The sequence below is a fragment of the Colossoma macropomum genome, unplaced genomic scaffold, assembly GCF_904425465.1.
Source record: "Colossoma macropomum unplaced genomic scaffold, Colossoma_macropomum, whole genome shotgun sequence".
In the NCBI taxonomy this organism is placed as follows: Eukaryota; Metazoa; Chordata; class Actinopteri; order Characiformes; family Serrasalmidae; genus Colossoma; species Colossoma macropomum.
The window spans coordinates 1,382,218-1,410,187 of NW_023495922.1; the positions used below are offsets into that span (position 1 = coordinate 1,382,218).

At 37.0% G+C, this 27,970-nt stretch overlaps 1 protein-coding gene across 1 annotated transcript in view; it reads right to left on the minus strand.

The window, feature by feature from the left end:
* LOC118803539 (NACHT, LRR and PYD domains-containing protein 12-like) overlaps positions 1–27,970 on the minus strand; it is a 208,371-nt gene that overhangs the window by 40,888 nt on the left and 139,513 nt on the right. The window contains exon 9 of the mRNA XM_036564029.1: positions 15,812–15,985. Coding sequence (XP_036419922.1) covers positions 15,812–15,985 — 174 coding nt within the window. The remainder of the gene's footprint in view (positions 1–15,811; positions 15,986–27,970) is intronic.

Consider the following 27,970-nt stretch of genomic DNA (forward strand, 5'->3'; position numbering starts at 1 on the left):
ATTCAATTTAAATTTAAATTTAATTCAATTTTACCTTCCCTGACTAATGGTACTGAGATGTACCCTTGAGGGTACCACCCCAGTGACATTGCCCCAGTGACAGTTTAGTACATTTTTTCTGAGTGTACAGAGAAAAAACAGATCAAAACTTTTCAACTGAATTAAACTGATCATAGATATACCATCTTCATAGTGTGTGTATTTGTGTGTATGCATATATGAATAAATTAGCTGAAATGTAGCTGAAACACAAATGTGTGAATACAAGATAAATAAAAATATCTATGTTAACACAACAGATCATCTAAAACATAACTGAACTGAATGTAATTATAAATCTATAGCAGTTTTAAAAGTAATTCATTTACATTAGCAGTTGGAACATACAGCACCTGATGTCACTACAAAGAAAACACACCTGACTTTACACACAGTATTACAGGCACTGATATTTTTTCTCTTACTTTAAACATGGCGTATCACAGACTTATCTACACAGTGTTCTAGTAACTACAGAGAACTAACTATCCCCTCCATAAAACAAAGAGTGACAGAAAATCACAAATGAATTTGTGCAACATACATTCCACCTTCTAACTCCCCCATTACTAGATAGAATGCTTTAAGATCTCTATGAAGAAAATGATCCAGTCTCCATGATCTGCTCTATTATGTGGAGACCTGAATGCCAGATTACAAAGTGCAGATTTATAAACATCTATTCAGCCAAACACTACAGAGTACAATTCAATAGCACAGTTCAATAACAGCAAGTCAATAACAGTTTCAGACAAGATATTGACCTGTGCTCCAGTGTCCAGTTTAAAAGCAATGTCCATTCCATTGACTGTGTACGTAGCAGTCCATTCTTTGTCTTGTACCACTCTCGAGACAGTCCATGATAAACTCTTCAACAGACTCAGACTTTGTCTGTGTTCTACTGTTGAACACGTACCTCTCATATGTTTAATTTTTCTGAGGAGTACAAAATTATTCGAATTTCTCCAGTACCAGCGCATAGTTCTTTTGCTGCTCCGCTGTCAACTGCATGCTGTTGAAAATATCTAGGGTGTCAGCTCCCGCTGCTGTTAGAAACAGTGCTACTTTCTGACTGTCCTCTTTTCCATCAGCCCCAATCGCCGTCAAATATAGGGTGAACCTTTGCTTGAACTTTTTCCACTGTTCCTCGATGTTCCCCGTCAACTTTAGTTGTGTTAGTGGCTTCAAATACTGCTCCATTTTCCTGGTTCTTAGCTAGCTAATTAGCAGACTGCATGGTTTTTGCTTGCCTTTCTTCAAGTTATGTAGTCATTTGCTCATCTGCACCCGAGACCTGAGTTCGAAGAAACTCCTTGTACCATGTTGTGTTCTGTGGTCAGTTTTAATAAAACTTGTGACAAGGCTTATTTCTGAAACGAGTCTTCTTTTTTTATTTCAGCTCACCAACATGGTGTGTGCTCTCCATTCTGTGCTACACAACACTGTGTATCACGTGATGCACAGATCACATAAATGACGTATATCACAGTACCTGCATCATGTTCTAAAAAAGTTGGGACAGGAGCATGTTTACCCCTGTGTTGCAACACCTTTCCTTTTAACAATGATCAGTAATCATTGGGAAACTGGGGACACCTGTTGTTGTGGTTGTGAAAGTGGAACTGTTTTCCTGTTCTTGCTTTATATAATATTTCAGCTGCTCATCAGCATCCAGGGTCTCTGTGGTCATATACTGCACTTCATAATACAGCATACAGAATACTAATACAGAATAATAATACAGAATCTGGCTTGGCCTTGTTGTGCTGAAACAAACAGGGACGTCCCTGAAAAAGACTTTGTCTAGAGGGCAGCATATGTTGCTCCAAAATGCATATGTATTTCAACTCTTTTTTTGTGGCGAGTGGCAAGCCTTGATCCATCCAGACTCATAAATGGCTCCACCCTTCTTGAATGCTTCTTTTATACCCAAGCATGATTGCATCACCTGTTCAAGAGTTGTTTTTTTGGAACTGGGTTTGTAAAACTGAGATCCACACTGACGAAGTGCAGACTCAGAGACCATGGCCTGGTCAGAGCGAGAGGCAGATAAGTCTTGTCTGCCTAAAGCACAATGAGTGGGTCAGCACTGCCATCTAATAAGACTGACAAAGAGCTGCACTTTTTAACTGAAAGCACAAAGTTCTCTTGGATTCATATGGAATTATCTACTAATATTATCACATTTTAGAATCTTCCCAACAAAGGAAAGATGATATACACTGCTCCAAAAAATTACAGGAGCACTTTTTAATTGGAGTATAGCGTCAACTCAATTCAACTTCTGGGATATTGATCTGTTCAGTTAAGTAGCAGGGGGTGTTGTTAATCAGTTTCATCTGCTTTGGTGTTAATGAAATAACGACAGGTGCACTAGAGGAGCAACAATGAGACGACCAGCAAAACAGGAATGGTTTAATAGGTGGAGGCCATTGACATTTTGTCCCTCCTCATCTTTTCTGACTGATTTTTTACTAGTTTTACAGTTAGCTTGGGTCAATGTCACTACTAGTACCATGGTGCGGTACCTGGACCCTACAGAGGTTGCACAGGTAGTCCAATTCCTTCACGATGGCACATCAATACATGGCATTGCCAGAACGTTTGCTGTGTCTCCCAGCACAGTCTTAAGAGTATGGAGGAGATTTCCGGAGACAGGCAGTTACTCTAGGAGAGCTGGACAAGGCCATAGAACCCCTCAGCAGGATCAGTATCTGCTCCTTCGTGCAAGGAGGAACAGGAGCCCTACAAAATGAACTCCAGTAGGACACTGGTGTGAATGTGTCTGACCAAACAATCAGAAACAGGCTTCATGAGGGTGGCCTGAGAGCCTGACATCCTGTAGTGGGCCCTGTGCTCACTGCCCAGCACCGTAGAGTTCGACTGGCATTTGCCATAGAACACCGGAATTGGTAGATCCGCCACTGGCACCCTGTGCTTTTCACAGATGAGAGCAGGTTTCACCTGAGCACATGTGACAGATGTGACAGGGTCTGGAGAAGCTGTGGAGAAAGTTATGCTGCCTGCAACATCATTCAGCATGAGTGGTTTGGTGGTGGCTCAGTGATAGTCTGGGGAGGCATATCCCTGGAAGGACGCACTATCATTATGTCTGCTATTAGCTATCGGGATGAAATCCTTGGACCCATTGTCAGACCCTACGCTGGTGCAGTGGGTCCTGGGTTCCTCCAGGTGCACGACAATGCCCGACCTCATGTTATGAGAGTACGCAGGCAGTTCTTGGAGGATGAAAGAATTGATACCATTAAAGAGTGCTACACACTGGGAGCACAGTGTTCACAGCTGCCACGGTCTGAGAGACAGTGAGTGACCACACTATGCCGGAGTATATTAAAACACATTAATAATAATAATAATAATAATAATAATAATAATAATAACAACAATAATAATATTTATTATTATTATTATTATTATTATTATTATTATTATTTTATTTATTTATTTCATCTAATGTAGCTCATCATATATGGAAAAGGGGGAAAAACATTTTCAGTTTTATATTAAAATTTAAAATTTAATATAAAATTCAAAAAATCACTGGGTCTAACCTGACCACCCCATTGAAAAAGTCCTGGCTATGCCCCTCAGTTACCTATCTCCGGACCTCCCACACTCTCTGAGTGTAAAAGAAGCACTTATAGAAAGCACACACTACAGGTGCTCCAATCTGTTTGTGTTTGCTGATCATTTCAGCTGTAGATTCCTGATTATCAACACTAAACTCAACGCCAATCAGAAAATATCTTTGAGACACAAGGAGAATGCAGTAGAGGAATTAAATGGATGATTTAAATAGCAATATAATAGAGAGGATTTTGAGTCCTTTTTCGATCTGGATTACCAGCCAATACTTTTCTGCAGCCAGATGAAATGATGATGACTAGAGAAAGTGAGTCCTGCTGATGGCTGTAATGTGTGTATCATGTTGCTGTATGAACTAGGGGTCAACTGATATGTTTTTTCTGGGTCGATGCCAATAACGATTGCAATCAAGGATGCTTTTAATCGATATTTACGGTGGATATTCATTTACTATACATTTGATGTTTGTAGTGTGAACAAGAATGCAGCTCTTACTCGCAAATTGCATTAAAATTATATTAGAACATAATAAAATGCCAATATAGCTTGCAAAAATAGTAACATGTGCCCACCAAAATCCATTAAGGGTGTCTCCACACTTGGTCTACATCATTTAACCCACTGTGGGCCCTTAATGGGTTTGGGTGGGCAGTACACTACAGGGCTTCCCCACAGATAGCCTAACACAGGCCCACAGTGGGTCACTCCACACTGGGCCCACACCATTGCCCATTGTGGGTCCTTAATGGATTTGAATGGGCAGTACACTGCAGCTAACACATACACAATCCAACATATCATCATAATTTTAAAATCATTATGACAGGTTGTCAGCCTGTCTTGAATTTTGGTATGTCAACATTATTTCAGTTTTACTATGACATTAATAAGTTGTTTGAATGTTGCTATGAAATTATTGTTACGTACATCTTCAATATATTCATAATTTCAATGTGAAAGACTAAGTAAAACGGTGAAATAGCATAAAAACAATTGTTTAATAAAAGCAAAAACGTAAGATCCTCAATTTCCCTCTAAAGGGAATGTTTGCTCTCACATTAAACACAAACTTGGCAGTGTGTTTCAGCTGTTCGAAGCCATCAGTTGTCAGTGCAACAAAAGTGACTCCTCTTTCTGTAAAAGTCTGTCTGCAAGTTTACCTACAACACATTTAACAGTTAACGAAATCAAAGAGAAAAACTATTTCATACTAAAGTGCTTTATCTGTTTTTTAAGACAACTATAAGCTTAATATTTTGCCATTTTTGGCTCGATTTTATAGACATAACTTATGTTAATAATCTTGATATGATAATTAGCCTTTAAATGGTGCCTTTCATGCAACTTAAGAAGAAGCAAAAAAAATGTTTACCTATATTGACAAAATGCTAATGGCCCCACTGCAGCCAAATCCACATTTAGCCCATATAAAAAGAAAATAGAAAAATAGAATAATAGAATAGAATAATAAAAAGAAAAAAACAAAATAATAATAATAATAATATAAACAATATAAATATAAGAAGGTCCTGAAATTAACACTAAAGTGACATAAGGCACATACAGATTAAGGTCTGTGGGTATTAATAGTGCAAATATAAACAGTAGCGCAAATTGGAATGAGCTTATGGAGCAGTTAAAGTGATGAGTGCGTAACAGAAAGTGATGGGTGCATAACAGTCCCTGGGAATGTCATGAGTTCAGTATTGGGGAGTGGGGGTCAGGAACCTGTGTTTGGGTCTGAACTTTGTGTGTGTGAGGGGCAGAAGGGGGGGAGGGGGGCAAAGTAGGGAGAGAGTTGAGCATCCTGACAGCCTGGTGGATGAAGCTGTCCCCCGGTCTGCTGGTCCTGGCCCGGACACTCTGCAGTCTCCTCCCTGATGGCAGCAGGCTGAAGAAGCTGTGTAGTGGGTGAGTGGGATCACCTGCCATGCAGAAGGTTTTTCGGGTAAGACGGGAGCTGCATATCTCTTCACGGGAGGGGAGGGAGGTGCCAATGATCTTCTCAACTGCTCTCATGATGCGCTGGAGTGTCTTACAGCAGCACAAGGTCCAGGCGCCATACCACACGGTGATGCAGCTGGTCAGGATGCTCTCAATGGTACCTCTGTAGAAGGTGCACATGATGGGGGTTGGGGCTTTGGTTTGCGGAGGAAGTAGAGGTGCTGATGAGCTCTTCTGGCCAGTGATGCTGTGTTGTTGGCCCAGGAGAGGTCCTCTGTGACGTGCACGCCCAGGAACTTGGTGCTTTCCACCCTCTCCACAGCAGCACCATTGATGGTCAATGGAGCATGCTGGGTGCACGTTCTCCTGTAGTCCACAATGACCTGCTTCGTCTTCTCAATGTTTAGATGGAGATTGTTGTGTCTACACCACAAGGCCAGGCGGCTCACCTCGCTCCTGTAGTTTGTTTCATTGTTGTTGCTGATGAGACCCACCACAGTCATGTCGTCCGCGAACTTGATGAAGAGGTTGGAGCTGTGCGACGGTGTGCAGTCGTGTGAGTCAGAGTCAGAGTGAATAGGAGGGGGCTCAGTACACATTCTTGGGGAGCCCCCGTGTTCAGTGTGATGGTGCAGGATGTGTTGTTGCCGGCCTGTACTGCCTGTGGTCTCCCAGTCAGGAAGTCTAAGAGCCAGTTGCACAGTGAAGTGTTCAGCCCCAGCCTGTCCAGTTTGAGAATGGCCTTGTAAGCTTCTCTCTGGGTGGTGTAAACATGGTCTAGTGTATTTTTTCCCCGTGTTGGAAAGTCTATGTGTTGATATATTTTTGGAAACACACTCTTTGGGTCTGCATGATTGAAATCTTCAGCCAAAATGAGAAAAGCATCAGGGTGGGCTGTCTGCTGCTCACTGATGTGTCGATACAGCTCATTCAGTGCCTCACTCCTATTGTTGTTTTTGGAGCTTGGAGAGATATAAACAGCGACGATTATAACGGCAGTAAATTTCCTCGGGATGTAGAATGGTCTGCACTTAATAACCATAAACTCCAATAACGGTGAGCAGTGTTTGCAGACCACAGCAGCGTCGCGACACCAGGCATCATTGATGTAAACACAAAGCCCCCCGCCGCGGGTCTTACCTCCTTCAACGAGAGCTCTGTCCGCTCAACAGCATGTTAGCTGCTCGAGCTGAATGGCGTGGTCTGGGACGTTGTTACTGAGCCATGTTTCCGTAAACACAAACACACAATAGTCTCTCACCGACTTCTGCATTATGTAAAATGTTTTGTGGGAAAGAATATTTTTTTAACACCACTGTCTCATCACTAAATGTTCAGATTCTCTTTTGCCTCAGATTTGTTGATGGCTCCATTATTTCACTATGCCTTTTAAAAGGTGTTTGTGGGTGTGGTTACATGGAATTAGCACAATAACCTGCAGTCTTTGTAAACCCATTGCTAATTTTGTGCACATTGTGGGCACATTTTGTGGTTGAGTCACAGCACATTCTGCACTGTGAATCGCTTGTTTGTACACCTGACCTTCAGTGTCCTATAGGCAAAATAAATACAGTTGTATGCAGGAGGATGTGTTACCTTATTTTAACTTGGAAAATCAACAAAACATGTAATTTAACCAGGGCTGCTCAAACTTTTGCATATAACTGTATTTGTACATGTATGGGTAAAAGTGTTAAAATGACTTTTTTGCTGGTCTAAAATCTCTGATATACTACTATAACTATAGTATATATAAAGAATTCACTTTCATATTATTAAACAACAAACTCTTTAACACTTCTGCATGAGCGCCGTCACAAAATAAAACTTGCAGTACTGTATAATGCACTATACAATGTAATATAATGTTTGTAATGTACTGTAGATTAGGAGAGTTAAAGCAGAGAGTGAGCACAGTCTAGGAGAGTGACAGCAGTCTAGGAGAGTTAGACATGTAAGGAAGAGTTACTGTAGATTAGGAGAGTGAGAGCAGAGAGTAAGCACAGTCTAGGTGTGAGAGTGCAGTAACAGAGTAAGCCACATTGTAGGAGAGTAAAAGTATGCTAGATACATGAGCACAGTCTAGAACAGTCAAAGAGATTGAGAGCAGTCTAGGAAAGTGAGAGCCATCTAGGTGAATAAGAACAGTCTAGGAAAGTCAGCTGCAGTCTAGAAGAATGACCTGCATTTATAGTCATATAAGCCTACATAATCTAGGATCAATATGCTGGAGAGCTCTATCAGAAATAAAGAACAAGCACATAATTACTGCCTTCCACCACACACACACACAAAGACTTCCAAACACAATTATTCATACCTGAGAGTGCTCAGTGAGCACTGTGGATCCTTTAGTCTAGCAGAGAGCAGTTTCTCTCCTGACTCTCCTGGGTGGTTGTAAGTCAGATCCAGTACTTTCAGGTGTGAGGGGTTTGAACTCAAAGCTGAAGCCAGAGAGGAACAGCCTGTCACTGTGATCATGCAACCAGATAATCTGCAGAAAGAGGAAAAAGAAGGAAATAAACAAGAGTGAGAAAGTTGATTCACTTTGGTGTCAAACAGAACTTAACAGAAAAATACTAAAACACATAGTTGCACACAATTAAAAAAAAAATAAAACATATTCAAGGACATTCTCTGGCAAGAATAGAAAATCTCAATGTAAAGAACAGCATCCAGGTGTTTTAGTCATGTGATGTAAAGCCATATGACAAAGAAGGGTGTTTTTTCACATTCACATTCTTTTTTGACTTTTTGTACATTATCTTGTTCCTGCCAAACAAGTCCAGTTTTATTAGCAGTTTTATTTGTGGGCATTCTCAATGGCATCTTCTCAGTTTCATAACTCAGAAATGTATTAACTTCCAGACAAGAAACACAACAAAATGATCAGCAGCTCATACTCTAAATGTACTAAATTTATTAAATATACCACTAATCAGAATCAGAATCTTTATTCACTAAGTACCTGATGCACCAGGAATTTCTTTCGGTGCAGGTGTCAACATGAAACAAAATAAAATAAATAGAGAAAAAAAAGATATACTATGGATATAAATAAAACAGACAGTACACAAACAAACTGTGAATAATATAAAGGATGTTCAGTGAGAGATAAATCCAGTTACAATAAAGTACTATAAACAGTACAAATAAACAGTATGTGCAGGTAAAGGAATTAAGCAGCTAATATAAATGTAAGTTTATTTTTAAAATATGTATATTATAGTAAAACTGCATATGTCTGCTGACTAAAGTCAAAAAGGTCCTCAATCATTAAAATTATGGTATTAAAGTACATGTGCAGCAGTTTGAAGCAGAGGGATGTGAGAAGCGTCCTTGTTTAGGAGGATGAAGACCTGGAAAAACAAACTGTGGAGGTGGTGGTTGATCTTGAGTATTTAGGGCTCCCATTCTCACGTACTGTGGGGGTCAGCCATGATTTTCATGATTATAGCTTACGCTTTGTGTATGATGCAGAACCGAACCAGATGGAGATCAAGGATGTGATAATGGATTCTATTACACACTTTGCTCTTTTGGATGCATCATGGTCACTACTGCTATAAGCCTCTTCCTTGGCTGTGTGCAGTTTGCAGAGCTCACTAGAGAACCAGGATTTATTATTGTTGTAAATGTAGATAGGAGTCCTAGTTGGTTGAGTCCAGACATTCCCTCAAATGTGACATCAGGAGACCACATTCTCACTGATTTCACCTCAGGCTTTATGGTTTTAAGCTTTTGCCTAAATAAGAGGATGAACTGCAAGAGAGAATGATTGGAGTTTTCAAGTGGGGAATGAGAGGTTGCCTGGCATGAGTCTTTGATGGTGCTGTAACAGTGGTCTAGTGTTTTGTCTTGTCTGATGGGGCAGCTGATAAACTGTTTATATTTTGGTAATTCAACACTGAGTTTGCTGGTCAACCAGCTGATGTTGTGCTAAGCTGTCTTGTGCCAATGCGGGGGGCATAAAGCCTGAATTAAAGAGTAAACCAGAATTATAGAGTTAAATTCCCAAAGTGAGTAGAATGGCGTGCAACTGATAGTAAGGGCGTCCAGTTCAGGAGAGAATGTTCTGGCCAGAAGACTTGTGTCTTGCACCACCTGTGGTTAATGTAAAAATGTAGTCCTCCATCTTTGGTTTTGTAACGGGATTGTGGTCCACTCTGTATAATGAAAAGCTGGGCAGCTCCACTACGATGTCAAGAGTAATTTCATTTAACCACCTCTCACTGAAGCAGACGTTGTTGAAAGGTCCTGTGTTATTCTTACCAGCAGTTTCAAATAATCCATTTTGTTGTTGAGTGAGTGCATGTTGGAGAGAAATATGTTTGGAACCGCCAGTTTGAATGCCATGTCTCTGAAGTCATGTGAGTGTGTTGCCATGTATCCTGCATACCTCCTGCTCTCCTTCTCTTTGCTGCAGGAGGATGGCTAGTGATCTCCCAATGAGTACCTTTGAAGAATCTCCAAGTATAATATGAATTCAAGAAAATTATTTTGTGGAGTTAAGCCCCAAATGTACAGATGCTCACACCAGTTGAAATTTAGCCAAACTGTGACTCCATGTGCAAGTTTAACAAGCAAAACACACAAACACATGACACATCAAAACACTGTAGCTGCCTCTCAGGGCACCATCTTGTTTTCCAGCAATAATCTGCACCACAGTAAGCCAGTTTCAGATTCAGAACTTCAGTGCTTATGTTGGTATTGTTTTTCATTCTGAATATAAACAAAATATAGTGTTTGCTTTGGTCTGAAATGTTTATCTTGTATTTCTGAATGAATGTAGATCATCAATTTTTAGTAATGAATGTCAAAGATTCATGACATTGTTCAGAATAAAAACATATTTAAAGAGACACAAATGGTTGTTCATAAATGGACCAAATTAAACATATCTAATCTGTACTAGTGTAGTCTCTTGGTATGCATAACTGTTGTTGGGCTTATTGCTTTGTATTTACAAATGAAATAAAAATCAAAAAGGTGTGTCAAAGTGTGTATCATCATTTGAGAGCTGATCTGTAATTTAATCCAAGATATCTGTGTAGATACCTCCACTACAGCACTTTTCTATACAGACACCTAGGAAACAAAGACTAAAAAGGAGAAACTCCCTAAGAGCATGAGGAAGAACCACTGAGAGGAACTAATAATCAAAAGGAAAAACTCCCTAAGAGCATGAGGAAGAACTGAGAGTAGAACTGAGAGGAACCAAGACTCAACAAAGGAAAACATCAAGCTCTGGTCTGCAATGAGAAGAGCAATTATAAAGACATGGATATAGGAAAAAGGGGTATTAGGATGAAACAGAAACTGAAGCATGAATAAGTTGTTGGCAAAATATTGATGCCATTAAAAGCATGTTTTGATGAATGTTTAAATAAATTCTGTCATCTGTAAGTCTTCTTCTAGAATGCACATTTTTCTTTCTTTCTTTCTTTCTACTCTAGCAGTAAATGTTACTTTATCTGTACTATGTGACCAATTTATTATTCACAGTTAAATTCAGTACAAACTTAATCTTTTTTATATAAAAAACATACTGAATAATGCTGCTAAGTATTTATGATTCTGACAGAAAGAATGACCTGAGTATTTCCAGTTTACAGCGTGAACTGTTCAGTCCGTCACAGAACAGATCCATTCCTGAATCCTGCAGGTCATTATTACTGAGATCCAGCTCTTTCAGGGAGTTTTCCTGTTTTAAAAGGGATCCAAGATTTTCAAACGTCTTTTCTCCAAGATTACACAAAGCTAGTCTATAAAGAAAGAACAAATACACAGATTTTACAACACACTCAAATGAGGATACTTAAGGTATTTGAATCAATCTTGTATAGACACCCCAGCAAATTATCTTGTACATTTTAGTTTACTAGGATGGATCATCAAGTTATAGAAAAAGAAATTAGTCTAGAGATGTTTTATTTTGTCTTAAACATCTTCAATAATCCCCAGAGCTTTTTGATTTATTGTTCATGATTTCTTCTTGGTTATGATGCCTATGTGGTGTGCTATATGTGAAAATATGGAACATGAAATAGTTGCAGCATTTGTCTATACTAATGTGCATATAAAATAAGTGCATCCACTTTTGAATTGGTTTGTCATGTGCACAAATTATTAATATTATTGTTGCATTATTTTTATTCTTATTATTAGTATTATAGATAATATTGATAATAATTTGGGTTATATAACCACAAGTCAAGAATTTTTGTGAGGTTGTAGAACTATTTCACTCAAATCAGATGTGGGTTTGATCATGAAGATATGCCAAAAACAAAACTAATTAATAATGAAAAATAATAATAAATAAATAACTGTCAATGAAACTTGTTTGTGCTTATTATGTGGTCAGAGTTGACTTTACATGACATTGATAAATGAGGCCAATTTATTATTTAAAATATTTTAAAAAATATTAATACACTGTTTATATTTGACGCATTTCCAGAGGTTTGAGCAACCTAGTCAATACTTAGTAGTTAGTTATCAAAGTAGTAGTAGGTAGTTATCAAATCTTGCTGACGCATTTGGTAGGAGACTTGCTAGGAATCCTTCAAGTCTTGTTTTTGGAATCTAAACTCTTCCTCGCAGAACGTTTTTGTTCTGTGATATTCTTTGGTCGTCTTGCATACACTGCATGGTTAAGATCTACCCACAGATTTTCAATGCTATTCACATGAGGAGATTGTGAAGACTATTCCGAAAGTAGTTGATGATGGATTTTGAGGTATATTTTGGATCACTGTCCTGATGTTGAAGTTCTCTTTTCAGCTTATGTTTCTTGACAGTGTTTCACTGTGCAATGTTTATTGTGATACTGGCTGCCACACAACCCCAAAGTATAATAAGTAAATGCATCTGGTTTATTTAAATGTTGTCTTGCATACATTAGAATGTGATAATAAGGCTGCAGGTAAGATTTCCTTCTGATATATTTTCTTTTTCTTCAGGCACACTTTGTTTTCACTGTTAGGCTCGCAAATCACTCTGTAGCAGCTCCGACACTTCTGCATAAATGTGATTAAACTATACATGTCTCTTTACCTGGAAATATAGTATTTCTCAATTTGTGACTGATCTGCTTTAAATTAAAGCCTTGAATAAAAACTTTTTTTATGTGATCAACTCCACCATCTGTTTTTTTCTTAAGATGAAACATCTCTGTACTATCAAGTGTTGACAAAATTTCAGCAAAAGTTAATTTTGTCCATTATTTCACTAAAAAACATGTCAAGTAATATTTATAAATAAAGACACATTGGCCTTAATAAAAATGGCTTTAAATCTTATGAGCTTCCTTCCAAAATAAACTGACAGGAACACTGACCTGAGTATCTCCAGTTTACAGTCTCCAGTCTTCAGTCCAGCAGAAAGCAGCTCCACTGCTGAATCCTGCAGCTCATTGTTACTAAGGTTGAGCTCTTTCAGGGTGGAGATTTTTGTTTGTAGGGCTGATATGAGAGATTTGCAAGACTCCAGAGTGAAATTACACATGGCTAATCTGCAAAGAGAGAGTAAATACCTTAGAGAACACAGTTCAGTCAAAAAACATGGAATCACACAGAAATACTTTAATTTGACTTATATTACTCAGGGTTGTAAAAGACAGAGTAGTTTCTGTCTTTGCAGAATTAATGGAATGATTGTTCTTTTATCTAATCTGTATAACTTTGTGTATTTTTCATTTTTAGTTGTAGATAATTTACCAGACATGGGAATCTATAACCACTTTCATAAATATAAAAACATACGTGTATGTTTAAAATAATTATAATTAATTAACTTACAGGTACATACATACTTTGCTGCTGGTTTATTATGTACACCTACACTATTCCTGTACTCCTTAGCCATTTTATCAGACTCACTGGCCAATTATGTGCACTTATGCTGTTCATAACAAACCTAAATGTGATCAGAAAAAGTGTTCAGTTGGTAATCCCTGCTGCTGAATTAAGAATCTGCTACTTTGCATTGTGACATTAGGCTATCTTTAAACTTATGCAACTTCACTTGCCTAAAACTGACATGAATCTAAAATGAATTTGTATTGCATAATGTAGCACATCCTGCAACTCATCTGAAACTCAGCCACAGCAGTTGCATGGACAGTTTTGATGGACAAGAAACTAAAACAGAGGGTTATTTTGGTTAGATACAGTTAGCCAGTTAAAAGTTACATTGTGCTAAAGCATGAACACCTGTTTCTGACAGTGCTGTTCTGCTTTGATAGTCTGCTAAAAGCTATCATGTAAGAAGGTTTTTATTTCCTTATTATTTTTTCTCCTCTGTTTATTAAAAAATCATATGAAGATGCAAAAAATGGGCCAAGCCCAAATTGGCAAAGCATTAAGCTTTGGTAAAAAAAAGTTTGGTAAACTTTATTTTGACTGTTGATACATTACTTATATTTAGTAGATGTATTGTTGAGATGTTACATCCTAATCTTACCCAACCTTACCCAAAACCTAACCCTAACCCTAACCCTAGCCCTAATCCTAAACCTATCCCTAACCAAAACCTAATCCCATGAAGCTCCAGTTACAGAATGGTGTCAGCAATATGTCTATAACAGCTTGATGCGGATGTCAAGGTGGTCTGTATTATACTTGTTATATGTTCAGTGACCTTTCACATCAATGTCCACAAAAATGAACTTGGACATTCCAAATAAAGTCTCTTGATAACCTACTGAACGTATCCACTGCTACTACATCATTGATATGCTACTGAGAGTCTGTTGAGTGTTTATTTCATCTTGAAAGGACCACTCAAAATAGTGTCACCTAAGCTTTTAATGGACTTAACAGCAAATCATTAAACAAATAGATAAAGTAATTTTATATGGGACAGATTTTCCCTTTGGTCTCTTTGAAGGTGAACACATTGTCAGTGACTCCTTTGGGAACATTTTGGAGAACACAGCTGTAACTTAACTGTTGGAGACTGCAATGATGGAAGAGTTAAAGTGGAAATAGGTGCACAAAAGTAAAAACTGGACAAATTAAATATTGGCAGATTTAATATTATATTCAGTGTTAAAGGCTTTTATGTAATTTTCTGTTATTTCCTCCTTTTTTGCTGATGCTGAAAAATGAAAAACTTATTTAGGCTGGAAATTAAATAAATGAAAGAGTGGTTTCTTAATTTTGCTAAATACTGTGTAAACATGGGTTGCATACTTCTATAATACTGGAATAGAATATCTCCTTTGTGATTCTGACCTGAGTATCTCCAGTTTACAGAGTGGACTCTTCAGTCCATGGGAAAGCTCCTCCATTCCTGAATCCTGTAGATTGTTCTTACTGAGGTCCAGCTCTTTCAGGGACCAGGTTTCTGCTTGCAGTGTTGATCCCAGAGTGTTACATGTATATTTCCCAAGATTACACAAAGCTAGTCTGCAAAGAGAGAGCAAATACAACAAATATGAAAGTTCTACAGTTGCAGACTGTAGTTCATTTATTTATGCATAACTGGTAAACTCCCCATTACCCCATTAATCAGTGGTCAAGACCCCTACAGGAACTATACTGAGCAGGTATTATTGGGTGGTGAATCATCAAAGACATAGACTACAATTTGATATTATAGAACTACAAAGTGGCTAGTTAGCTAATATTTGGGCAATGGCTTAGAAATAGCTACACTAAAAACATTTCCTCTGTTAAGTAAGGTCAACTTTCTATAATGTTTTGTGGTTGCTTTTCCAGCCAAAAGCCTGGGAAGAGTGTGAGGACACATCAGGGAATCCACAAAGTAAAAGAATATACCAAAAAAGTACCAAAAAGCTAAAAATGAATTGTGATTAGACCTTCCAGCAGGACTGTTATCCAAAACATAACTTCAAATATACACATAAATGTTTCACAGAATTAAGCTTTTGACATGGCCACCCCAGTCTCCTGACCAAAACCCTACTGAAGAGCTGTGAAGAGGAGAGTGCCAAAGAGAAAGGGATCTAGAACCATGAGGATCTGAGATTTTTTACTGAGGAGGGTCTCAGATTCCTTACTTTGTATTCTATAAACTTGTCAAATTTTATAGGCTATGTATAGGGAGGTTACACATGCAGGAATGCCAATAATTATAACACCTGGGTATGAATAAATTGATAAGACTAACTTTATTTCTATTATTTTTTCCTGACCTTTTGTTTTCCCATCTTTACCAAGGATATAATTATAATAATCATGAAAATACTGACCTGAGTTTCTCCAGTTTACAATGCGAACTCTTCAGTCCAGCAGAGAGCAGCTCCACCCCTGAATCCTGCAGGTTGTTGTTACTGAGGTCCAGTTCTTTCAGTGAGGAGGTTTCAGTTTGTAAAACTGACTGCAGTATGTTACAGGACTGTTGACTGAGTTTACACATAGCAAGTCTGCAAAGGCAGAATGTATATACATATATATATATATATATACATACATACATTATATATATATATATATATATATATATATATATATATATATATAAAATTAACCTCACAATTATTATTGATTTTATGAAATATTTAAAGTCTGACCTGAGTATCTCCAGTCTACAGTGTGAACTCTTCAGTCCAGCAGAGAGCTTCTCCACTCCTGAATCCTGAAGATCACTGTTACTGAGGTCCAGCTCTTTCAAGGAAGAGTTTTCTGTTTGTATAGCTGTATTTAAAGTTTCAAGGGACTGTGCAGTGAGATCACAGCCAGCAAATCTAAATTTGGGGAAGAAAAGGAAGTAAGTAAATTATATAAAGATTTATAAACTGTGGTTTGTATTTGGAATTATCAGAACAATAAAATGTAATGGTGTCATTCCATGTAATTTTTTCATTCTTGTATTGGACTGATAATGTTTTGAGACACATTTCCTTGGTTCCTTCTTTTTTTTCTCCTACTTGCTTAATGGTGATTATCTGTTTGAAGACTTCTGCAAAGAATCTTATAAAGCAAGAACTCACAGAATAGTTTCCTGCTCTTTAATCTACAAAAGATGTTCATGACTGTTCTTTAACCAAGGTTGCAATGTTTACTGTTGTTTCTTTTACTATTACATAATGTATCTTTCATCTAAATCAAGTAAATAGTGATCTATGGCATGATTCAAAATGAAACTGGTGAACATACAAAATAGAAATTTACACGTTACACTAAATATATTTTCTCATAACAACAAAATTGTCTTGAGGCTCCCAGAAGAATAAAACATTCATTATTAACAACCACAGGTTTCTTAGTATGGGCTGCTTCCCTCAACAGTGTTAAAAACAAACGTAAAAACATTAATGATATTCAATAAACAACTCATCTTGTTCTATTGCTATGTAAGCCACACATTGCTTTCATTCATTGTAAAATAATGTTTTCTCATTTAAATAAGAGTCTGTCTTATTATAATATAATAAACTAAACCTCAACACAATTCTTTACCAGTTATACATGCTCAGTCATACTTTAGTGTTTTCAGTGAAATTTACTAATTAAATATTTTATTGAATTTATTTATTTCATGATTTATTTATATGTGTATGTATGTATGTACGTATTTATTTATTTATTTATTTATTTATTTATGACTTTTGGCCTTATCCAGGACTGCTGGAAAAGAAACTGCATAACTGCAAGAGTCAATTTTCAATGAAAAGCAAAAGAAATTATACCCCATCTATGAGACAGAACAGTAGAGAAGCAGAAACAAACAGGTAAAATAATGGACTGGACTGTCTTTGTGTGGTAGTGTTTTGAGAATACTGATTCTGATTTTAACACAACAGAGAAAATATTTACTACTTAATGAAAGTATTCATACCCCACATGTATATGTGTAAGGTATGTAATGTTTTTAAGTAATTTGTCATGTGTTAATCATAAATCTAACAGCAGACCATAGAAGCTCCAAATGCAACATAAAAAACATAATTCTCTGACACGTTTGACTTCTCTTTTCCTGTTTTTTTTGTTAACCTCCTTGGACTACTTAGACTTATTTAACATTTTATACAAATCATTAAGTCATAACACAGTATTAATATTAGCTTTATAATATTTATGTCAAACACTCACTGAGCCATTCTACAGTTTGTGATAGCTGGGATGAGTCTCCTGTATCCCTCCTCTGATGTGTTGTATTTCTTCAGGTCCAACTCTTTCTTCATATTCTCTGACTGGAGATGCATGTAGGTTATGACTGAGCATTGTTTAGGAGAAAGTTTCTTTTTTGAGAATTTATCTGAAATTAGAGGGAAACAATGGAAAGCCTTTAGATACTACCATCATCCAGTGACAGAAACTGTTTGAATATATGACTTTCTAGGTATATCTTGAAGAGTACAGTAGCAGAGACTTACTTCTATTGAAAAATGCATCCATGAATATTCATTAGCTATGTGCTTCTGATGAATTTGGGAATTGTCACTACAACAAATGGCAGATCTATTCTTTTAAACCTCAGTATTTTAAGTGATGTTTTATATTACACTTCTAGGGATGTAAAAATTAGTGTCTGTGATTTTTCCCTCATCACCCCAATCACCTGTCTTGTATAGCCCCATCTAGTGAACTTTGAGTTCTCCTGTGTCTTGTGTCATTTGTATGTTTGTCCTTACTTCCAGGGGCACAGCTTTCCTGCATGACCTTGTGTATGACCACTATCTGCCATTAGTGTTTTTAATGTTTAATTTTCAGTTTTTAATTGTCTTATTGTTGGTTTTTGTAGCTTATATGATTGTTTTATCGTTTCATTGTTTTACTTAATCTCTGCCGCTTTTACTGTTGTGGTATGTTTATGTTTACTAATTTTGATACCTCAAAGGGATTCCGGCAACCAGTGTGCAAAATACCCCCTTTATTCAGGGGGTCCTAAGTTGGCTGGCTGCTAACTCACTCACCATAGAGGCACTGATGCTAGCTTCAATGGCAACAAAATGTTTGGTTTAACAATTCATCTTCTGGAAATGGGCTTTTCCATACATTAACTGAGATCTTACACGTCTCCTCTTTTGTCTTATTTCGAAAAATGAGTAACAAACTCTTGGGAAATTGTGCTGGTTTTACTGCAGCATAGTGTAAATATTAAAGACATGCTTGCTGATGGTGCGTGAAGCAGCTGAACAATAACCTTTCCTTGAATTTACATTTTTGAGACATGCAGGGGATCCAAGAGGTTAATTAGGGGATGTCGGAGACCCTAGGACCCCCTCTATTTAGCACCTTGCCAGAAACTCTGAAAAAGCCAAGTTATGTGGAGAATAGGCTATGCAGCTCCTTACTATAAATTATTCCTATGAATTTCTGCTTTCTTTAAGGAATAACAAAAACAACCTGGGGACACAGATGATGGTTTTCTCCTCTGGCTACCTTTTAAGATTAAGCAAGAAGCAAAAAGTGAAGAGACCATGTGCCCAAGGAAGAATTAGAAACTGGCTAAAGGTGCATGAAAGCCGACATGTGCCCATGGAAGAATCAGAAACTGACTTAATGTGCATGGAAGCCGACATTTAATTGTAATCAATTTATCAAATGCCAAAACAATACATTGGATGAAGTCTCACTGCACCTTAAATACGATGAGAATTTGCTTTCTGGTTGATAAAAATGAGCAACACATTTTACTGTGTCATCTAGTTGACCTAGATAACAAAGTTGCCCAAGGATGGCAAGGTGGATGTTGACAGCAATGTTACAATTAGAGCAGGCAGAGACAAGATAAAATCATGAAAATCCATTGGAGGAGAATTTACATTCTGGTTGTTAAAAAATTGGCAGCACATTTTACAGTTTTAAACAGATATACACAGAAAAGTATGAAATAATGATGGTATCTTTTCACACTTTTTTTAAACCATGATTTGGGAAGTTAACTATTATTTTGGTTAATGCTCTGGGCTCTAATAATAAGGAAGCAGCTGAGCACATATTTGATAGCTTTAACAACATGCTTACATGATCAGTTGATCAACCAGTGTTTATCCTCAGTATGTTAACTGCCAAACTTGTTTGCCATTCTTGATTTGTGTTATGGACAGAGTTGTTCAGAACACCTTGAAAAAGCAGTGTTGGCTGAAACCTAAATATATACTGTTTTAAATGTATTCAGTAAAGCATTCTGTTACAATACATTAAAAAAAATACATATTCAGAATGCATTTAGAATACATGCTGTTGTATTTTACCCTGTTCCTTGCTGGAATTTTCGTCATGTGATTCTACTGTTGATATGAAAAAAATCACCTATTTAAATGCAGTTACAAAGTTCTCCACATTATTTTGGCTCTCATCACCTGTGTCAGCCCACTGCTACTCCCATAATCCCTCTGCCATCTCACAAATTAAGGAAACAATTCACCATATCCCTATAACAAAATCTGACAAATTGGACTACAAAGTGTGTAGCTATGTGATTTTTCAGTTAATGACATGTCTGTAACTTATGTATGTTACTTGCCACAACAACACTGTTAAGCATATCACTTGTGAACATGTTCACTACTGAGGAGACTGTTTAGTTCCATCATCTGTGAAAGGAATTGAGTAAAGCAGAGATTAATAACTGACTGATCATATTGATTTATCAGTCTACTCAGGCTTTAGGAGGAACAAACAGAGATTGCAAAGAGTTTTTTGAGAGCAGGAAAACTCTAAAATGTACAGAGCAGTGGTTCTTCAGCACCAGGGCTGAGTACAATTTAACACAATATGCTGATTTTAAATATTTAATAAACAAGCATTGATTGTGTTTTTTTAAAGAAAGTATATATTTTTAAAATTTGTAAGTATTCTAAATGTATTCTTATAAAAATAAAAAAAACTGTTTTGGCAGGACAATAAAGTTATATTCTTATTCTAATTCCAATCTTTTATGATGGCTGTGACATTGTATAACTTGTATTCCCCTGTTGTTTTCTTAATGCAAGCCTTCCATGCTCTTAGTGTCTGTTTGATCTTTAATCCCTGCCAAAGCATCAGGTATGCTTTCTTTAACAAACTATGTTTATTCTATTTGTCTCCTTTGTTACAGTGCCAAAGATGGCCTTAACTATATTTCAGCAGCATGACTGCAGTGCAAGTTCTCAGGCCTGGTCCCAGAGCCCGTCTTCTCTTCACATTTTAGTGTGTTCAATGCTCTGACACACCCTCTACAACTCTTAGGCTTGTTATTGAGTTGAATAGTTAGATCAGGTTGTGTTAGATCAAGAAAACACCAAAATGTACAGAGCAGTGGTACTCCAGCACCAAGGCTGGGAAACGTTACTCTGCAGCACTAGTTTATTGATTATGAAAAAAATAATATTTTAAGCTACATTGGTTAAAATGACATTATTTCAAATATTATTAATCTTACTTTCTGTGAATAAGGGCATTTTATTAAGATATGTAATAGGATTGTGACTCATGTTTTACTATATTATCAACATATGTGAAACTTACGTGTTTGACTAACGTACACAATATAAAAAGGAATAAGTCAGTCAATAGAAAAACACTGGATTTATGACTAGTGCATGCAGTACATACCTCAACTCTATACTTCAATGTAAGCATGCTACACTGAACCTGAACATCTTTCTGTTATGGACCACTTATGCTGCAAATATGCTGTTGAACCCAAACTACAATCAAGTATCTGATTGCTGGTGAAAAGTGATATGTGTTCAATGTCTGGGATGGGGATTTCTCCATATAATGATGTTGTAATACTTGTAGATTATCCTTACACACTTAGAATATAGTCAAAACACTGTCCAGTATTGTGTACTTCAAAACAGACTAGTATCAAGAATGCCAGGAAAGCAAAGTAAATTCCATTCTTAAAATTCATGACATTGCATTAGTACAGAGAATACAGTCGCTGACCAGGGCCAAAGCCATGCAGCAGACAAACAGGCTAAAATGACCATCTGCTAGTTCCCTTGAGATGCCACATAAGTTTCACCAAATTGAGACTGTGTCTGTTCCCCAAATCAAACAACATTTCAGAAAACCTTAAAGAGTTTTTTCAGTCCAACCAATCCACAATGGCAGCACATTTGATCTAAAACTAGGATTGCTAAATATAAGATCCACTACATCTAGGCCATTGTTGTAAATGAACTTATTACTGACCATGATCTTGATGCTCTATGCCTCACAGAAACAGAGATTAGACCTGAAGAATACTTTGCTCTAAATGAATCAACACCCACAGGCTACAATTATGTACATAGCCCTCATTTAATTGGCCGAGGTGGATGCATAGCAAATTTTATACAAATACCTTAGGCATTAATCAGAAAGTAGGCTACAAATTATCTTCTTTTGAAATTCTTTTTCCTAATATAAGTGATCAAGTACTGCAGAGAGGCTGGAATCCTTTACCTTACTTCAGCAAACAGCGCTGGTTAAAATTAGATCCAATTGCTACAAGTTATATTTTTATATAGTTATATATTTGCTGGTTCTGCTTGATATTAATGTGGCATTTGATACTATAGGTCATTGTATCTTACTAGCCAGACTAGAAAACCTTGTAAGGGTAAAAGATATAGCTCTTTCTGTTTGTGAATGTAAATTGCAAATCACCTGTTTTTGCAAAAGTTAAGTATGGTGTTCCACAAGGCTCTGTTTTAGGACTTTTACTATTGGCGACAATGGTGGCAGTGGCAAGGAAAAACTCCCTAAAAGCAAGTGGAAGAAACCTTGAGAGGTACGAAGACTCAAAAAGGGAACCCATCCTCTTCTGGTCGACACCGGCTAGCAAACAGTAACACAAGAAAGATGAACACAAGATAAGGTTTTAACAATAGTATAAAATATTACATGAACCAATGGTTATAATTTAATTGTTTGAATCAGTGCAGCAGCATAAGTAGTATCATCAGAAAGGTCAGTTCATGCAGGTCAGGTTTGCACAGCATTGTACAGTGGGAAGCTCCATGGTGGTCAAACCTTTCCAGAAGGCTGGTGAGCATTGGGCACCTGATCAATATTACTAAAACAGCTTTCCTTTATCTTTGCAATACTGTCAAATTAAGAAACACACTGTCTCTATAGGATGCAAAAAAGCTAGTTCACACCTTTTTTACCTCAAGTTTGGGTTATTGTAGTGCCCTGCTGTACCTAGAATTAATGAAGTTATATCGGGGGTAGAGGCTTGTCATACAAAGCCCCCCAACTTTGGAATAACCTTTCAGTCAGTGTTCAGGACTCAGACACAGCCTCAGTTTTTAAATCTAGGCTAAAACCCTACTTGTTTAGTCAGGTGAGGTCATGTTAGTTACGTCCATTTGGTAATTAGTTTTCCTGTTACATGAAATGTGTGGATCTGGGGATTCACTGATACAGTGGCAAACTGAGAATGTTAGTGCTGTCATCCTGCTGCTCTCACTGAAACATTCAAGTCTGTTGATGGTAGAGCAGAGGGGTGCTGAAATCTCAGTTTGTTACCTTCTGGCTTTACCTTTTAGTGAGGCTGTAAAAGGCCTGGCCTGTCTTAGTCACTGCTGCACTCTGTTAACACTGTGTACTGTTTCAGTCACTCAGTCTCACTGTGTACTGTGTACTGTTTTCAGTCTCACTAACAGAATTATCTGTCTGTTTGTTTCTTTGCTGAGCTGAACAACTGCCCATTCTGTGAGGTCTGATGCTTTTGCTTCATCTTGATCGGGTTTGCCTGCTTGCCAGCCTTTCGGAGCAGTTTGACCACCATGGAGCTTTGTGCGGTCCAAAGCTATGCAGAAAGCCTGACCTACATACCATGACCCTCCTGATGATACTGCTGCCTGCACAGACTCAAACTCCTTAATCATAGACATTGCTTCCCCTGCCTCACAGTACTTTTCTCATTTTCATTCTAACAGATCATCATTGTAGGCTTCTAGCAGTAGTCACTGATTTTCATGCTTTATTTTCCACTGTAATATGTTCCAAATAGTAGTCACTGGTCTCACTGGTAACAGTGACTGATTTCATTGATCTGTTTTTCCTTGTTAGTCTGACAGGCCTCTAACAGTAGTCATTGCTTATCATTGATTAATCCAAATAGCTCTTTCCAGTGATTGACTGATTCATTTTTCCTTTTCTCTATATTCAATGTTTTAATTAATATAATTAATTAATATATTAGTTATGAAAGCGTATCCTCTTTTCATTTTGCATTTCTTTTTAAGTTTTCTTCCTCTTGCTCTTAGAGAGATTTTTCCTTACCACTGTCTCCCTTAGTGGCACTCATGGGGTACAAGATAGCATCATCTGTGCCTCTTTTTTGTCTGTATGCAAACTGGAAGGGATCTAAAATATCATTGACCTCCACTTTCAGTTTAGAGACAATGTACCTTTCTAAGCACCTTGCCACCACTGAAGTCAGAGCAACAGGTTGAAAATCATTATTTTCTGTTTGGACCTGGGTTTATGTAAAGCTGCTTTGTGACAACGCCTGTGGTAAAAAGCACTATATAAGTAAATTTGACTTGAATTGATACATTGTTCCTATGTATGTAAAACTGCCATATACTGTTAAGTTAGTCCTCTGTATGAAAGCTTCTGACCACAGTTATAAGGGCATCTGATCAGATAGATTGATCTTCTTTCATCTTGACGTAAGCAAGCCAGCAGAACCAGAGTGATTGCATTATTGGAAACTACAACAGGATGTGTATTTTAGGTTGTGCACACGCAGTTCAAATCCTTTCCAATTGTGCACCTCACTGAATAAAATAGTTCATGATTCAACTGTTTAATTGCAATAAAACAAACTGTGTAAAACACAATATGATAAAATGTGGAGTTAAAAAAATGTTAATACAATTGCTTTCTTCTAGTTTGCTTGTTTTGACAAGAACTGCGCTGATGTAACACATTTTATTAATTTGCAAACACATTTGAATAATGTTTGAATCCGAATAATTAAAGCACATTTCCAGTGCCTTAGTGAATGCTTTTTTCAGTATATCAGTAAGTTCAAGACAAAACATGGTCCATTTGAACACTTTTTACAGGGAAACTGAGGAGCCATGAAAATATTAACACAATTATTGGCCCAGCATTATCTTTCTTTTACATGCACATGTGAAAATATGGAAAATATCCTTTTAAAAAATTAATTGATTTCTAAAAGTGATTCAGAAAAATTACCTTTCAAGATGTAAGCTGAAAAGGCAATTAATATAATGGCAAAAACTGAAATGCAGATGATGGCAATCTTCCAAGCATGAAAACCTTTTCCTGAAATACAAAACAGAAAAAAATTTACAACTTGTCTAACATCAAATGTCAAAGATTTCAAGAATAATTTCATCACTAAGCACTGACTACCAGCAACAAAAATTAAGTTTACTTTAAGTCTAGTTCCTTAGGACTAACATTAAGAGAATACTGAACATATTTGTTACTACACATTTTTATATTATTTAGCAAGATTTTACAAAAGTATTACTGAAATTGAATTTTTGTACTTCTACAAGAGAAACAATATGCTTTTTACTCATTTTCATTTAGCTCTCAAAGTACTTTAAGTACTTTCAAAGACTATGAGATTTTTGTTTTTGATTTCCTACAAAAAAAAAAAAATAATAATTTGAGTATATTCATGGAACTGCTTGCATCTATGCTAATTCTTCTTCTAGTATCTCACATTAATCAAAACAACACATGCAAAGTTTGTTAAAAGTGGTTCAGACATAGCAGATTCACTAGTCTGACATGTAGAATGTGATCAGCTACTTCTTTTTACTTTTTGAGATTTTGACACCATAGCAATACTTTTACAACTTGTTACATGTTTGTAACACAGAAGTAATTTCATATTACACTTAAGTGAATGGTTTGGTGAAAAATTAAATTTACACAATTTCCCACTTATTATTTTCCCACAGATGTAGCCTATCATCCAAGTCCTGTTTGGTGTCTAAGTGTTGCTTCTATAGTTTAGCACTGGAGCTACAAGTCTCATGTTGCTAACAAAAAATTCAGTAGACACTCAAATATTTTCTGCAAACACATCCCAGAAACTTTACTTGTGGCTACTCATTGTGTTTGCCATGTTATCGTAAACCACACTGACCTGTCTGCACAACCTTAATTAAGAACTGTATGCGGTTTGAGTGGGTTGAGAGAAGTGTTGGGGATGTATTAATGGAAAAGATTTGGTAATCATTGACTTTTACTGTTTGTTAACAATATTAGCCTTGTTGCTCAAGCACTAAAGAACTAAAGAAGCAATGTCCAACAATGTTATAACATGAGGCTATTTCCTGTTGCTCACAGCAGAGCAGACATCACCCTCCAACACATACACCCTATGGTCATACAAAACAATAGCAAGACTATGCACATCAACCAGAATTCTGCATTCACATAAACCAGGGGTGTCCAATCTTATCCACAAAGGGCCAGTGTGGCAGGTTTTCATTCCAACAACGCAGGGGGTCACCTGATCAGCAGTTTGAAGATTGAAACCAACTGATTAAACATGTGGAATAGGCTTGTTTTGAGTTAAAAAACCTGCAGCCACACCAGCCCTTTGTGGATAATATTGGACACCCCTGACATAAACAAAATGCTGAAACACCCTCAATATAAAAGCCTGTGTCTGCTTATCACAGGCACAAAGAAGATGACATAACTGAGTCAAAATCAGACAGCTGAGATGTACAAAGGTGAAGAAAAACACACAACACAGCAGAGGATTGTACTGATGACCCTTTGCACATTTTTACCTACTGTACAACAAGGTGTATGGTATTTTGTTAATGAGTTGAAGTAAGTGTGTGCAATGAGACAAAACACAAAAATGGGCATAGTGTTGGGTCACCATGACTGGGATTGGCACAGCAAGCATGGTAGTTTTTATAGACCGTTTATGTCTGATTTGATGCACAGAAGTAAACGTTTGCTTTGACAGCCCATTTTAGATTTTGTGCTTTTGTACTGAAGTAGCGATAACAACATTAACAATATTTTACATACTGTTCTTGGCTTTGGCTGTGGGGAAAGAACATGTCAGATACAATTATTCTAGCCAATCTAATGACACAGTGCTCATAAACTGTACTCCGTGAAGAGCGCTGGTTACCACCAATGACTTTCCAAGTGGTTTTAACCACACTAGCTAATTTGTTCTTTAGCTGTGTTAAATGTGTCTGACAGAAAACAGCGATAACTTCCAACATGTAATGCAATCAATTACACATAGGTCAAGGTATGAAGCGTATGTTTTTGGTTCAGATTGCTTCATCCTAACGGGAGTTACAACAGAATATTTGGGGCCTATTTCGGGTGAATCTCCCTGTATAAACAATAATGGAGAACTAATGCAACCTTATGGTACCCCTGTACTTAAGGTTTTCACATCTGAAAGACATTGGTTGACCTTGACCTGTTGTGTCCGATTTGATTGAAAGGAATAGTACAAGATAGCATCATCTGTGCCTCTTTTTTGTCTGTATGCAAACTGGAAGGGATCTAAAATATCATTGACCTCCACTTTCAGTTTAGAGACAATGTACCTTTCTAAGCACCTTGCCACCACTGAAGTCAGAGCAACAGGTTGAAAATCATTATTTTCTTTACAACAAGTTTTTAGGAACTGAAATAATTACTGAATTTTTCCAGACAGCTGGAACCACACCTGAGTCCAAGGACATTTGAAAATGGGACACCATGCTGCAGCTAACCCTACACTACACTATTTTAAAATAAAAGTGGAAACCCTTCTGGCCCAGTGGCCTTCTTCTGATAAAGTTTTGAAAACAGGGACTGCACCGTAATTTGATCAATCACTTGTGATAGGCTTTGCCCATCACACTTCAGTTTGTGATCTAGTTCCTATACTGAGGAAGCATTCCCTGAGTCAAATCTATAAAAGAATTAATTTATTAGCTTTTCCCACTTTATTTGTTGTACTAATGCATCTCCTGCATGGTTTTTAAAACTACCCACATTTCCCTGGAATTCTTACAGTTACACTGCTCCTCAATTTTATTTTTATATATTTTCTTGGCCTCTACCAGTGTAAAATTGAGCTCTTTCTAAATAATCTTCATTTGAATATGGTCTTGCTTCATACATGCTATCTGTGACATAAGGTTTATTGTTATTGTATACTGAAATAACCTTTTGGGAAACACATTGCCAACACAGAAATGTATGTAATCTGTGGTAGCCACTGCTGCATTATGTATGTCTTGCTTGTGAAAAATGTCCATGGTCATAAAACATCCTTTCAGAGTCTCAGTGGCATCATTATTTCAAACATGCACAGTTTTCACCTGAATATTACAGCATTTAAAAAGTAGGCTTAGAGGGCAGAAAAAGACAAATCATATTGTGATCCAAATTAGACAAAGGTGGGCTAACCTTTGTCTTATAGGCTTCCTTAATATTCTCTAATATACATTTATCTAAAA